Genomic DNA, 13,147 nt, shown 5'->3' on the forward strand with positions numbered 1-13,147 from the left:
TGGCATCAATCAAAATATAAATAATAAAAGGTACTCAAAGTTGCACAAAAGCCATATTTAAATTTCCAGCTCCTCCCTTATTTTCACAGTAAAATTACATGTTACTGGATATTTTAAGATACACTCTTAAAAGCATGTCTCGATAGGGAAAACAAAATTTTACAAAGACCTGTATACACAAAAATTATGATACAGATACTTTAATTTTTTTAAAATACAAGTATATGCACTACTTTGAAAGATTATAGAATACTTGTTCACTGATTATTGGTATTCCACTTGTTAAATATTCAGGCAAGCACTGATTTGTTTCAACCTGCTTTAATACAATGAATAGCGTTAAGATTCTCAGCAAATTAATAGTTGATAACATAATTCTGTAAATCATGTAGAGTTTAACATGTTATGAACTTACAGGAAAAGTATGCAGAAAAATGTATTTTGAAGTCTTAACGTCATGTAATAATCACAAAACAGAAATCCTGCTGCATTTTCATTTCCACCTGGACGGGGTCCCTACAATGGCTACAGCAGAGGGAAGTCTCATTTGTACGCCCCAAACAGGCTGAAGCAAGACATAGGTGCAAATCACTTCACTTTTGCAAGACAGCAATGTGATGAAATCTAAGTAAACTCATTGGCAAAAACTTAAGACACTCGCAGTCTTGGGGCACACAAAGCAACGTCCAGAATTTTATGAAACATAATTGAACTTGTAGACTCTTATTTTAAGTTCCCATTCAAGTGTCTTCACACTTGTTTGGGCCAGTTTTTAAGTTCCTTCTTTTTTCCACTCAGTCCTACATTATAAATGTTTGGTGCTGGCAATACAAAAAGAAACATAGAATTTATAAATACATCTGCGGTTATAATGGAATGTCAGAAACGGCTACTACTGGAGTCAGTGAATTAAAAAGTAGACTTCAAAGTTACCATAGCTGGATAGGTTTCCAATATTTTCCAAAGAACTGCTTTAAACAGTCATAATCAAAATTAAATATTCATGTCAAAGTGGCTATTTTTACATAATGCTTAATGGTAGATAACTTAGTATCTTAACTGATTCTTTGAAACTTCGAATATTACAGAGCATTCCAATTCTGCAACAAAATCCAGTAACTTCCTCTCTTTTTCCTCATAAAAATCTTCAAGAACAACCTCCACAAAAAGAATGCCACAAGTGAGAGCACAGCTTTAGAATTTCAGCATCAAAAGATATGAATACTCTTTTTATTCATAAAGATAAGCATTGTAAAACAAAAATAATAGATAACACAAAGCACTCTTTTTGAACAGTTTCACTGATGTTGATACCGTTCTCATATTTAACAATCTATTGAGAAACCTGTTTATTCTTTCTTCTTATTGTTCTTGAGAAACAAGTTTATACTTGCATATGCAAATTTTATATTACTCATTAATAATACTTCAAACTTTAATATCGTTGCTATACAAAAGGTTTTGCCACATGAAAAAATTCCTATAAATTGATTTCACACCACCTACTTGCATAAACCCTTTTAACCTGCAGCATCATGCAACAAATGTAAGCTACTTAAGGTGGCTTATCCACTTACAGGTGAAAAAGGAAGAGGCTACTTCATATTTACCATTGAAAGCATATGGCCAAGCTTAGCACTAAGCAGATGACAGAGAGAATTTGCTATTTGTGCAAAGCCCGGATAACAGAACAGAAAGTGTCAAACTTTAAACACTAGGGCTTGTGTTCAGACTCTTGCCTTTGTGCATAAGGTCCCATCAAAAAAAACAAACCCTTCACCACATAGAAAATTAGGAACAATGTGAAAACTGCAGGACTAAAAAAAGGAAATACAAATCCGTAAGGCAAAACAGTTATCAACCTTTTTTTCCTCTCCTTTTTATTTTCCTTCTCCAGAACTGCAAGTCAGAAAAAACTATGATTGTTTGCATATGCACCTGCACATAATTATTACTATTATTTTGCATTTATAATATGCTACATTGGATATACAAGTTCTTCTGCTAAACAGAATAGCTTATTGACAGAAGGCTATCACCCACTTACCTTAAACTGAACTCATTACCTGTATGCAGACTGACGGGTATACCAAAACCTATAACCCTCCCAAATGCAAGACAGTAAGTTGCTTTAATATCTCGTGCCTATTTAATTGCTTATTTAATTCTAAAATTAGAAGAAAAATTCAAATCTGATACATGGGGCAGCAAGCATTTTCTTTCCCAAAGTCACAGATTCTTAATGTTGCACTTTATATGAGAAGATATAAGAAACCAACAAGCAAGTTTTGCCTTTATTAGCCTCATCTTGAGGAATCCATTCTAACTGACCATAAGACAGACAGTATTAAACGTATTTCATGCTGCTGTGCCATCATTATGATAGCTGCTTAACTGATGGCAACTGAACAGGGAAAATAGGATGCACCTGTCCAAAATGACTGAACTGTACACAACAGCTTTCCCCAGCTCTCAAATACTAATCAAACCATGTTTACAATACAGGTGGTCTTTTCGCCCCATCTGACCATGAAATGAAATGAAAATCCTTCTAATGCTTCAATGCACTCTTCTTCTACGCCTCCATCCAACTGTAACCTATATGAATAACTGTCATAAAAATTCAATTTCTTCTAAAGCCAGTCAATGGAGAGTAACTAATAATGCAAAATTACCATAAAATGAAACCTACAGGTGGTAAGCCTTATTCACTGACCTTGAAACAAATTTCCAGCATGAAAGACTGAACATGCTCTCAAAAAAGCTGTTTTTTGAGGAGAAAAAGTATGGGCAATAAGTTGTTAAAATAAGAATTTCAACAGATAAGGAAACAATTTTCAGTTTATACTATTCAAATCTAAGTTATTCTATATATTACGAGCGTTGTGATTCCCTCTCCCCCCATATAAAACACTGTCTTACTTTCAAATTAAATATTATTGAAGGTGGTCACAGAAATCTGGGGTTCAAACCTTCCGTAAGTTCTCAGCCATTTCAGATACATGGGTACTAAGTCTCCCACTACGATTTCTTTACATTAGTATCACAAAAAGCAAGCAAGACCTTATGCTACAAAGGTTAATGCAGCATTTTGTTTGAAGGTTGTAGACTTCTACTGAACACTGGCAGTCAAAATATCAAACATTTACCAACATGAGAAAATAGCAAAGCAAAACATCCCACATATTTCTAAAAGAGTTGACCAAATTGGAAGACTACAACTTTAGTCACAGACATTTACTTTTGGAGCTCTGTAATATTTAATATAAATAATCTGTAAGGAATATGAAGGTAGCTAATGAAAGCTCCATGTCCAATTTAACATCATTAATTTTTCATTCTTTACTAGCTATAAAACACATCACTTAAACAATGTATTTTCCTCATTAAAAATATTGTTTGCTACTAATTTGCTCCTAAACCAAACCATTTCCTTCTCAAACCAAAAACCGTAGGTAGAAAGCTGCCACTTTGCCTTCTAAAATAATTATTCTATAACCATATCAGAAGGCAAAGCTGTTACAGCTTTCCACCTACGCCTTAAAACCACTTTAAAAGTTTTCTAGACTTCTTTTAAAACATTAATATACTGACTGTATTATATATAACTGACAGTCCTCACAAATCAAACTAAAAATTTAGGTTTCAGTTTCCACAACTTATTTCAATCAGTTTGTGTGGACTTAGAAGAGTTGAGACACTGTTCAGTTTTCCTTGCTTAACCACTTTGCTGTTAAAATGCTTTGGTTTTGTTTTGGGTTTTTTTGTTTGGTTGATTTTTTTGGGGGTTTTTTGGGGGGTTTTTTTTTGGTTTTTTTTTGAAAACTGTCATGCTGATATAAGTGAAGAGTCACGTAAATCTTCCTGCCACCCTTACTAGCCAAGTCCTGCTTGCAATCACAACAATTAATGCAGTTCATTAAAATCAAACTCTTCTATCCCAAACTTTAGGAGAACTTTGACAGCTCTGCTCTCACCACTGGTGAGGATTTAATTGTTAACTCAACAGGAACGCCACCAGGCAAGAGTCAACGCTTCTGAAAAAAAAAAAAAAAAAACCAACCCTATATTCAGGAAACAAAACTCTCTAGAAAGTTATATACTGTTAATATTTCCCCTAGATCTCTCCATCCTCCCACCCCTTTTTCTCCGACTACAAATTCTTTATCCCCACTATAATTGGTTTTGAGCAGACTTACACACACTCAATAAAATCAACCAGGAACATTCATGATATCAAATCAGAATTTTCTTGGTCTGCATTTCATCTCCTTAGCCCAAGTTAAGTTCATTTACTGTTTACTGATGTAACCATTGCCTCCAGGTTTCTCATGGTTCAAGCCACCTATTTATCTCTATTTCACTTGAAACTTCACCAGATTATCAATGTGTATTTTAACTATTTGGTATAAACTTAATGATACAGAATTCTCATAGTAGATGTTTTCCTCCTCTTCTTGGCTATCTAGTTCCATTAAGGAAGCATCTACAAAAGAATTCAATGTTCCATGACAATTTTTCTAATCCATACTGAGAGATAATATCCCACAATAGTGATGAATCTCTTATTTCTAATTCAAATCTGCTTCTCAAATTGAAAGAGGAAAAAAAGCACCAAAGAAAACCACGCTTGCTCTATTTCCTATGTCCAGATACTCTGCAAGTTTCTTCCACTTGCTAAGATACTTCTCAGTAATATTCCACAGTTGTTCTACTAGCATTTATTTTCATAATGTATGAGGGGTTTTTTATTTTCTTTGCTTTATACTTCATATATCTCATAATAAAACCCATTAAGTTTACATGTTATTAACTTTCTTATATGCTAATTCTCAAACATTTGGAAGAAAATATGACTAATGTTTATGTGGCTCTAATTAATTTGTAAATCTTAAGCAGCAGTATTAACACTTCAAAACTTTTTCTTTCTTTTTTTTTTTTTAAAAAAGAACTTCACTTGCTTAGCACTAACACTTATTCTGTTTTTTTATTTTTTAAATATTGAGTAGAACACCCTGAGTTGGATTATTTAATGAAAGTTTTTTTGTAACAGGCATGTTAAATTGCTTTAAAATTGCCATGCCAAAGCAAATGAAAATTAATTTAAAAACAGGTTAAAATTTCAGCCTGCATCCACTAGTGTTAAAACTTTATATGGGAAGATCATAAACTTCATATGGGAAACAGACACAAACTTATGCATAGCAGGCATCACAATAAACAATTTCATAAATTGTAATAATAATCTGAGTACACTATTCACGTAATAAAATGACAGCTCAATTTCTGCATTTAGTACCTGATACAAACTGCAGAACACAATTATAAACTCCCCTTTCTATACCAATAACTTTATGATAGCAGACACATACATGAAAAATATTTTTGGAACAATTATCATAAAACAGTTTCACAGGAAAAGGATTAAAATTTGCAAAACTGCGTTAAGTTCTTAAATTTAGCAAGGAATTGAAGACATTACATTCTATTTTCCAATTAGTCTTTAATATATTCAGTATTACATTAGAAATACATAAGCACAGCTTCCCACTTCCATAGAAGGCCCACCTTAAAAGAACTCAAAAAAATTTAGAACAGTCCTTGTGGTGCAATTGTTATATTAAAAAAATGACTGAAAACTTAGTTTGAAAACAGACAAATCAGTGGGAATGAACCATTATAGTGACATCATATCTTCTGAATAGAACAGATGTTAGCTAACTTAGAAATAAACGTTTCTGTAAGATTTTCAAGCACTTTTAATGAAGTGCCTTTATTTGAACAGGTAAAAAGAATCTATCTAAGAAATCAGTGAGTCACAAAATAAATTATTTATTAAAATCATATTTCACAAGAGAATTATCATTGTCATGTCTATATTAAGTATTAACATAAATATGTATTTACAAAATGCAGTCATGCTAGAATACAATCAAAGCTGTTACAAAATGCTTCAGTTAATGCTTGCTAGAAAGACAAATGTTACAGTGTTAACAGCAGAGGTTATTACACTCAGCTTTGTGCACAAAATGCACAAATTGAAGCACATACAGAAACCAACTACACAACTGCAGATACACGTTTTATTCTACATATTTACAGAACTGTGTAGTATTTGTTGTCCTGTCACAAAAATGGGAAAGTCACTGAAAGGCTTTCAACTAGCGAAACTACATTGCACGGCTGACTCTACTTCAATCTTTATAGCGTCCATTTGGGAGTTTCCCCTCAATGCCATAAATTCCTGTTATATTAAGACTGATGATTTCATTGACATTTTCGAAAGCCAATCAAATTAGTCTCTCAGTCACTGGTTCTGTAAATCCAAAATAACACAAGTCTTTTTCCCCTGAACCCCTTCATTCTGTGACGTACCATCAACATCATCTGCAGCTTCGCTCTCCTCTTCTTCTAGTATTTCAAAAGGAGTCAATACATCATAGAGAAATGAGAGAAAGCCATAAAACCAATCAGAGCTTTCCTCTGCTAAAATATTAAGGACTTCCTCAAGGGAATCAATATTTTCATTACTGCCATCTTTGGTCAGGCCTACACAAGAATAGAGGAAAGAGAGAGAGAGGGAAGGAAAAAAAAAAAAGAAGAGACAGCAGTTAGGTGGAAAGAGGAAACTGTAAAAGGAGGATCTGTGAAAGACAGCTCATGTCACAGACAGCAGTCTTTACAGGAATGCTAATTAGGAAATAGAAAGATGTTAAGAAAGCTGAATCTTTCAAAGTACAGACTACAATTTGGACAATAAACATGCACAATATTATGCCAAAAACCTTGAAAAAGGCAGCAGCTTTGCTTTCCCTTCTTCCTAGTCCTAAACCCAAATCCACTTATATTCAGGTTTCTTGCTGCAGGATTTACCTTTAGACAGGTTTTTTAACAGTAATCCTCCACTACTTAAATTCATCCAATTTGCCTTTTCTTTTTATAAATCATCATGTTCAAATTTGAGAGCTTGCAATTGATAGCCAAGAATAACATTTAAAAGCAAATGGTGTTTAGACAAACTTGTCACAGACATGCTGTTAAGGATAACACTTATTCTACCATACAGAATTTTGAATTTGCTTAGAAGTGAGGACTCTAATTGCTGGGGAGGTTGTTTTGCAGTGTGTTTTCTTGTTTGGGTTTTTTTAGCATGCTTCTCAATCTTTTTTTCCTATGATATATATTCAACATGATATAAATTAATCCTCAGGAATTAATTCAAAACCTAAGCATATACAGAATACTAGATAAAAATGAATAGGTAGCCAATGTAAAGGGTGTATGTATTGTTACACAGAAAATCTAAAGCAGGCTAAAGACAGCTAAAGTAGAGACGGCCAGAGCAGCGAAAAATGAGCTCGTCACTTCTAAACTCTCTGATGCCAGGAGCTGCTATCTTGGTCTACGAGACCCACTGATCTAACTGGTGTTTGTAAAATACAAATAAACCATGATTAATGCTCTCTTTTTTATGTGTGTATGTTTGTTTTTTTGTTTTGTTTTTTAATTAAAATCCACTGTTTTACTAGAATTTAGTTATTACTAAATAACATTTCAACTTTTCCACTCTGGGAAAAGTACAACAGAATGACCAAGCAACGATAAACACCAATAACTGGTAAGCTTTAAAGTGGGAGAGGGAGGAATTTCCCCCCACTTCTAACCAGAACAAACCTTCAGCTGTGTTGGAAGGAGAAGCAGAAAAGTGGGCTAAGGCTGAAGACAGATTGTTGAGACATAAAATTAAGTGAATATGTTGCACATGCAGACTACAAAGCAATATTAGGTGCAGGTTAATGAAACATTTAAGATAGAGGAATTCATGGCAGAGACGTTTAACGCATTTCAACAAATTTTTCTTACAGCACATAGTGAAAGTATCAATGATAATTCTGAGGAAACTTCCAAGTCCATGATGTTCCACATCCTTGTACCTGGATGTCCAGAACCTCTACTTGAGTGACCAGCCATTCTCTTTAATTTTTCTTTGGATAGCGCAAAGGTTTAAAAATGATAGACTGAATCCAGGAGGCAATCAAGGTATTATAAATATCCCTCTCCAACTTCTTCCATGGCTTAGTTCTATAAAAATTAAATTTTATAGACTTAACTTTATGCACAGTAGTCAGTCATCTTTCTAATTTGTTTTCAAAATTTGGACCAAGTGAGATGTAAGGACATAAAGCAAAGTATATTTACTGAAAAATTAAATCTCAATTTAATAATGGAAACCTGAATCTAAAAAACATAAAATAAAATTGAAATTATAAACACACATTTATAAATATTTGTATCGTTCTATTCTGTTGGAATCTGGCATTAAAAAAAGAAACAAAACCAAAAAAAAAACCCCAAAACACCACTCACAAAAGACCCCAGGCTTTTGATTCTGTAAGCATGTGAAGAACCACGTAGATGCTCCCATTCTTGCACTAAGTCCAATTATAAGAATCTTGGACAATTATCTTCATAAAGTATAACACAGTACAGCAGCATATTTTCTTTGAAAAGAGTAGGACACCAAAGAGAACCATAGAAACTGGAAGAATACATCTTATAGTCTTTATTACAAAACCCACCCAACAACAAAACCCCAAACCCTTTCTTTACAATTAAGAAAAAAACAAAAACAAAAAAAAAACAAAACCACAAAACAAACCACTAGCCAAGAATAATATAATGGCTTTTGAATCTAAGGGACTAAGGGATTAAAAAAAAACCAAACCCAAACAAAAAACCACTTCCGCCTGCGTTACATGAAGTAACACATTATTCCATATAGTTATCTTTTTTCTTTCTTAGAAGAAGTTAAAATCAATAAATAAACAAGGCTAATTAATACTGAAACTATTTTTGGTCTTCACTCATCCTCATATTTGAGAACAACTGCTTTTCAAAGTAAAATTCGTATACTAATAAGCACACATAAGCATGGTAAGAAGTGCCTGAAAACGGTGACAAAAATGGAATTGTTCAATCAGGCAGCCATGCCATGCTAAATCAGTGACTCGCAGGAAATTATGTTATTTCAAGAGATGTCTAAACATTACGATTTAAATCAAAACAGTGAACAAGGAAGTCAAAATCTTTAGCCATTCAACAGCATTACTGCAACCACCTGGACAGAGGGCTTGTCTATATTCATTTAACAAGACAAAGCCTTTCTTTTCCTGCAAACTTCTCTCGTACAAGAATGAGCATATGCAAGCCTTTAATATTTGAAGGTGCTACAGTAGAATGTGAGAAAAATAAAGAGTATGAAACTTATCCTAAACAACTGAGTCGTACAAAAGCATTCCTTTAACTCCTATTATCTCACCACAGATTTTCTGAATGTGCAATCTTTGTACGACTGCCTGCAAACATCTTTTTCTACTATGGGTGAACCAGGGGGAAAAAAAAAGCTAGTTTACAGAAGCTTGGATCCTACTTTTTACTATCCTCTGTTTGCTGATAAACTAGAGTTGGTTGTTGGGTCTTTTTGGTTTGGGTTTTGTTTTTTATTTCCTGCATAGCTGGACTACTCTGAACTAAATGCACAAGAGGTATAAATTGATGACTTTCTGAAGCTGCAGCTCCAAAACTGTACTAAGTACTGCAGCCATTTAAGTAGAATTTTTCAGGATATTGCTGCTTGTAAAAATGGACTGAAGTATAAAAAAAGGTTTGGCTCCAATGATTCTACTACAACAGACATTGGTACTCCCTACATATGCACTTTTTTGTAATGCTACTAAAACCACTCTTTCTCTGTACTCAGTTCTCAAATACAGAGGTATAACACTCCTCCTGAGAAGAATAACTTCCTCCAAAGAACAATCAGAGTGAGGTGGACAAAAAGTGGAAAGAGAATTACTGATAACTGCAGACCTCAAAGAAACAGATTAAGAAGCCTCTCTTACCATTACCAAAAGGAATTCAGTAAACAGAACCTCAAAAATAACCCGTGGAAAAGAAAGAATCTCCAAGATAACTGCAGAGTAGCTACAACAAGTTTGCATTTCCACCTTGGATATTTTTTTTATAAATGGATACAAAACTAACTCTACTAACAAGGCTGGTTGGCTGACTGAGTTTTTCTTCTCTTTTTTCTCTTACTTGGTGGGACAGGGTGTGTGGGGGAGAAGGACACACTTCTTGCACATTGATTGTAAAATTGCACAAATACCTCAAAAGAACGTAAACATCAAACCACCTTTGATTTCAACAAATAAAAAGAACAGACCCTACCACACCTTGTACATACAAGGAATAAAATAATAAATTTTAATTTTTCCGTTTAGGTGTACCCAAGTAGTACAGAAAACTACTAAGTCATCAGCTACTAAAACACTCTTTGAAATATAAAATAAAACTCATGCTGGTAGATGCATTTCTCAAAATTAAATTAACTTAAAAATATATTTAGCATTAATATGCAAATTAAATATCTAAATTTGTAGTGAAAACTAAACATTATGGAAGTGGACAACATTAAACCAGTGTACATGCCACAATTTCAATATAGTTCAGTAATAGCTAAAGAAAAGAAAAAAGTATATGACTTCCTAGCATTAAGCATCAAACAGTAGTATCTCCTTTTAAAGTAACTATTAAATTACAAGAGAAGCCATTTGCTGTTATGGTAGTCTGATGTAGAGAAAAATCCCAGAAAATAACAAGTCTGCAAACGCAGCATATGTACTAAGAAAATCCTCACAAACAAAATATAAAAGGATCTATGCATTCAATATTTAGAAAGTTACCCTAATGTAGTTGAATATAGGCTTACTGTCTGGTTTTCTTTACTACAAAGACTTAATTCTGGACTACAAATTCCTCAAGAGGGAATTTAGTCTTCTAGTTTCTGCATCATAGCAGTGTTCAATTCTTAGTTCATATTAAATGTTAAATACAAACAAGCACAATAATTTACTGGGAACTTCAGTTAATATTATATGCTAGTTATTAGAAAAATATATTTATATATTCATAATCTTTATCAATGTCATATAACTTTTCAAAATATACCATTTCCTTTGTACTGCAGAAAATATTCTTAAACTTAAATGAGATTAAATCACATTTCTAAGCAAGCATCCAAAAAATAATAAAAATAACTTTTGATCTGTGACCTTTTAATGTCACATTTGAAGTATAAGGTTTAAATGCGTGATAAAACAAGCTTATAATAGAAACACTGTCATGTACTGGAAGAATTCCCAGCTATATCAAGTTGCATAAAACAGAGATGTAACAAAGCAGCAGCATGTTTGACAATCTGAATCCTACAAAACATTGATATCCATTTTCTATACACTACGTAATAGACAGATAAAGATTAGGATTATAACTACACACTGTGTTATCTTATTCACCATTTATATTTAACACCCAATTTGTATCTCTGAAGTCACTCAGAGCACTGGAGATTCTTTGGAGTGCCTCTTGCATTCACACCACTGCGAACTGGTTCAGTAATTTTGATTACATGGCCTTTCTTTAACTATGAAGGCATTAAACAAACCCTCCAAAAAGACTTGCTAATTTCTGCAAACATAAGTGAGGAAAAATAAACTGATGAAAACCTGATTTTTATGGAGTATGAGTTTCAAATAACAAGTCATAACATCCTAATACACTATTGATACACTACTGAAAACTTTGACTAGTTTCAGACATTCCACTTTGCCCTCTGCTCAAGCTATTATTACTATGCTGGGATTTTTTTCTTGTTTTGTTTATTTGTTTAACTTACTAGGTTTGTGCTCAGAAAAGGTTTACACTTGAACAAATCAATTAATGAAAAGTAAACTTTCTAAAATCGGGTATGCAAGAAGTATCTACCCAGTCTATGATTGTGAAGCTGACGATGGTAGTGCTTTAACTGCTAGAAGACGTAAGGTAGAAGAGCAATATCACAAAGCATGTCTAGTGATTGAAATTTCTCTTTGAAGATACATCGTAAGCAGAAAGACATTCTCCCAAACTACAAGGAATAGAACCCTACAACCAGTGTTTCAACATCAAAGAAGAAAAATCCATGTCACGCTGGACTTCTGAAGGGCAAAGAAAATGAACAAACTTGTGGAGAACTCTGAATAGAGGAAAGACAGTACAAAAATATGACAAACAAGTAGTCATCTAAGAAGTACAAAGGCCTGTTGGAAGTAATTTTAAAATGACCCTGGCTTAACACATTAACATAAACAATGTTTTAACTCTTGAAGCATCTTAAGGCCTGCATCTGATAAATTTAATAATAATCACAACCATCTTTCAACAGTCGATGCTGCAGCATCAACCACCTGACTTCAAAATCATCCTGTAAGTAATTAAATGCTTTCCACTTAACGTTGCTATATTAAGAGGAAAAGAACACAACTTGCTACAAGTTGCACACACAATCCTACAACCTGCATTACGAAAAAAAACCACCACAATGAAATCAGTTTAAGTTCTCTAACTAGGAAAAAACAGAAGTATTGTTCTGACATTAAACAAAGCAACAAACATGAATACGACAACTGAATTATGCAGACTATTCCACCTATGTTTGTACTTGCCTAGCAATACTTTAGCATCTTCCACATCAAAGTCTCCATCTCCATCAGCATCATATATCCCAAGCTTGCCTAGAAATACAAAGAGAGGAAAAAGAGAGAATTAGGGATTCAGCAGTTTGTCTCCAGCACAGTACTTTCAATGTGCAATGGTTGACTGTCAATGCCAAGTTGTTACAACATTTTTTTAAAGATTTAGCCCTACACTTCTTAACCACATTTTAAATTTCCTGGAAAATCTCAAAAATATTCTAAGTTCCTTTCTGCATTTCCTAAACTTCAGACTGGATACAAGTTAGTCTTTTTCCACACATTTATTTTTGTGCTCACAATTTAAAACAAATCTTTAATTAAGTGATGTGCTTTATGTTAAATTTTATTTTCAGCAAAGCATGTTAAGTTCACAAGGAACATTCAACACATTTGAGGGAAAAGAAATAATAAAACAAGAATTAATCAAATAATCACCATTTGTTTTCTGATTATACGCTTCTTGCCATTCTAAATTCTCAGGAAAAAAGGAAAAAAGAAAGGTATATAATTTTTAGTGCCAAGTTGATAAAAGCTAAGCAACCTACTTCCTGGGCAAAGGAAAAATAATCATA

The 13,147-nt window shown here is 33.3% G+C and overlaps 1 protein-coding gene across 15 annotated transcripts in view; it reads right to left on the reverse strand.

Annotated features, from left to right (window-relative positions):
* ASPH (aspartate beta-hydroxylase) overlaps window positions 1–13,147 on the reverse strand; it is a 120,742-nt gene that overhangs the window by 86,026 nt on the left and 21,569 nt on the right. For 14 of the 15 annotated variants that reach the window (XM_063326933.1, XM_063326939.1, XM_063326943.1 and 11 more), the window contains one exon: window positions 12,546–12,614. In XM_063326933.1, coding sequence (XP_063183003.1) covers window positions 12,546–12,614 — 69 coding nt within the window. Of the gene's footprint in view, window positions 1–4,918; window positions 6,550–12,545; window positions 12,615–13,147 lie in introns of those variants that run through there. The other variant, XM_063326947.1, reaches the window with a different exon arrangement.

Source organism: Chroicocephalus ridibundus, chromosome 2 (assembly GCF_963924245.1).
Source record: "Chroicocephalus ridibundus chromosome 2, bChrRid1.1, whole genome shotgun sequence".
Taxonomy (NCBI): Eukaryota; Metazoa; Chordata; class Aves; order Charadriiformes; family Laridae; genus Chroicocephalus; species Chroicocephalus ridibundus.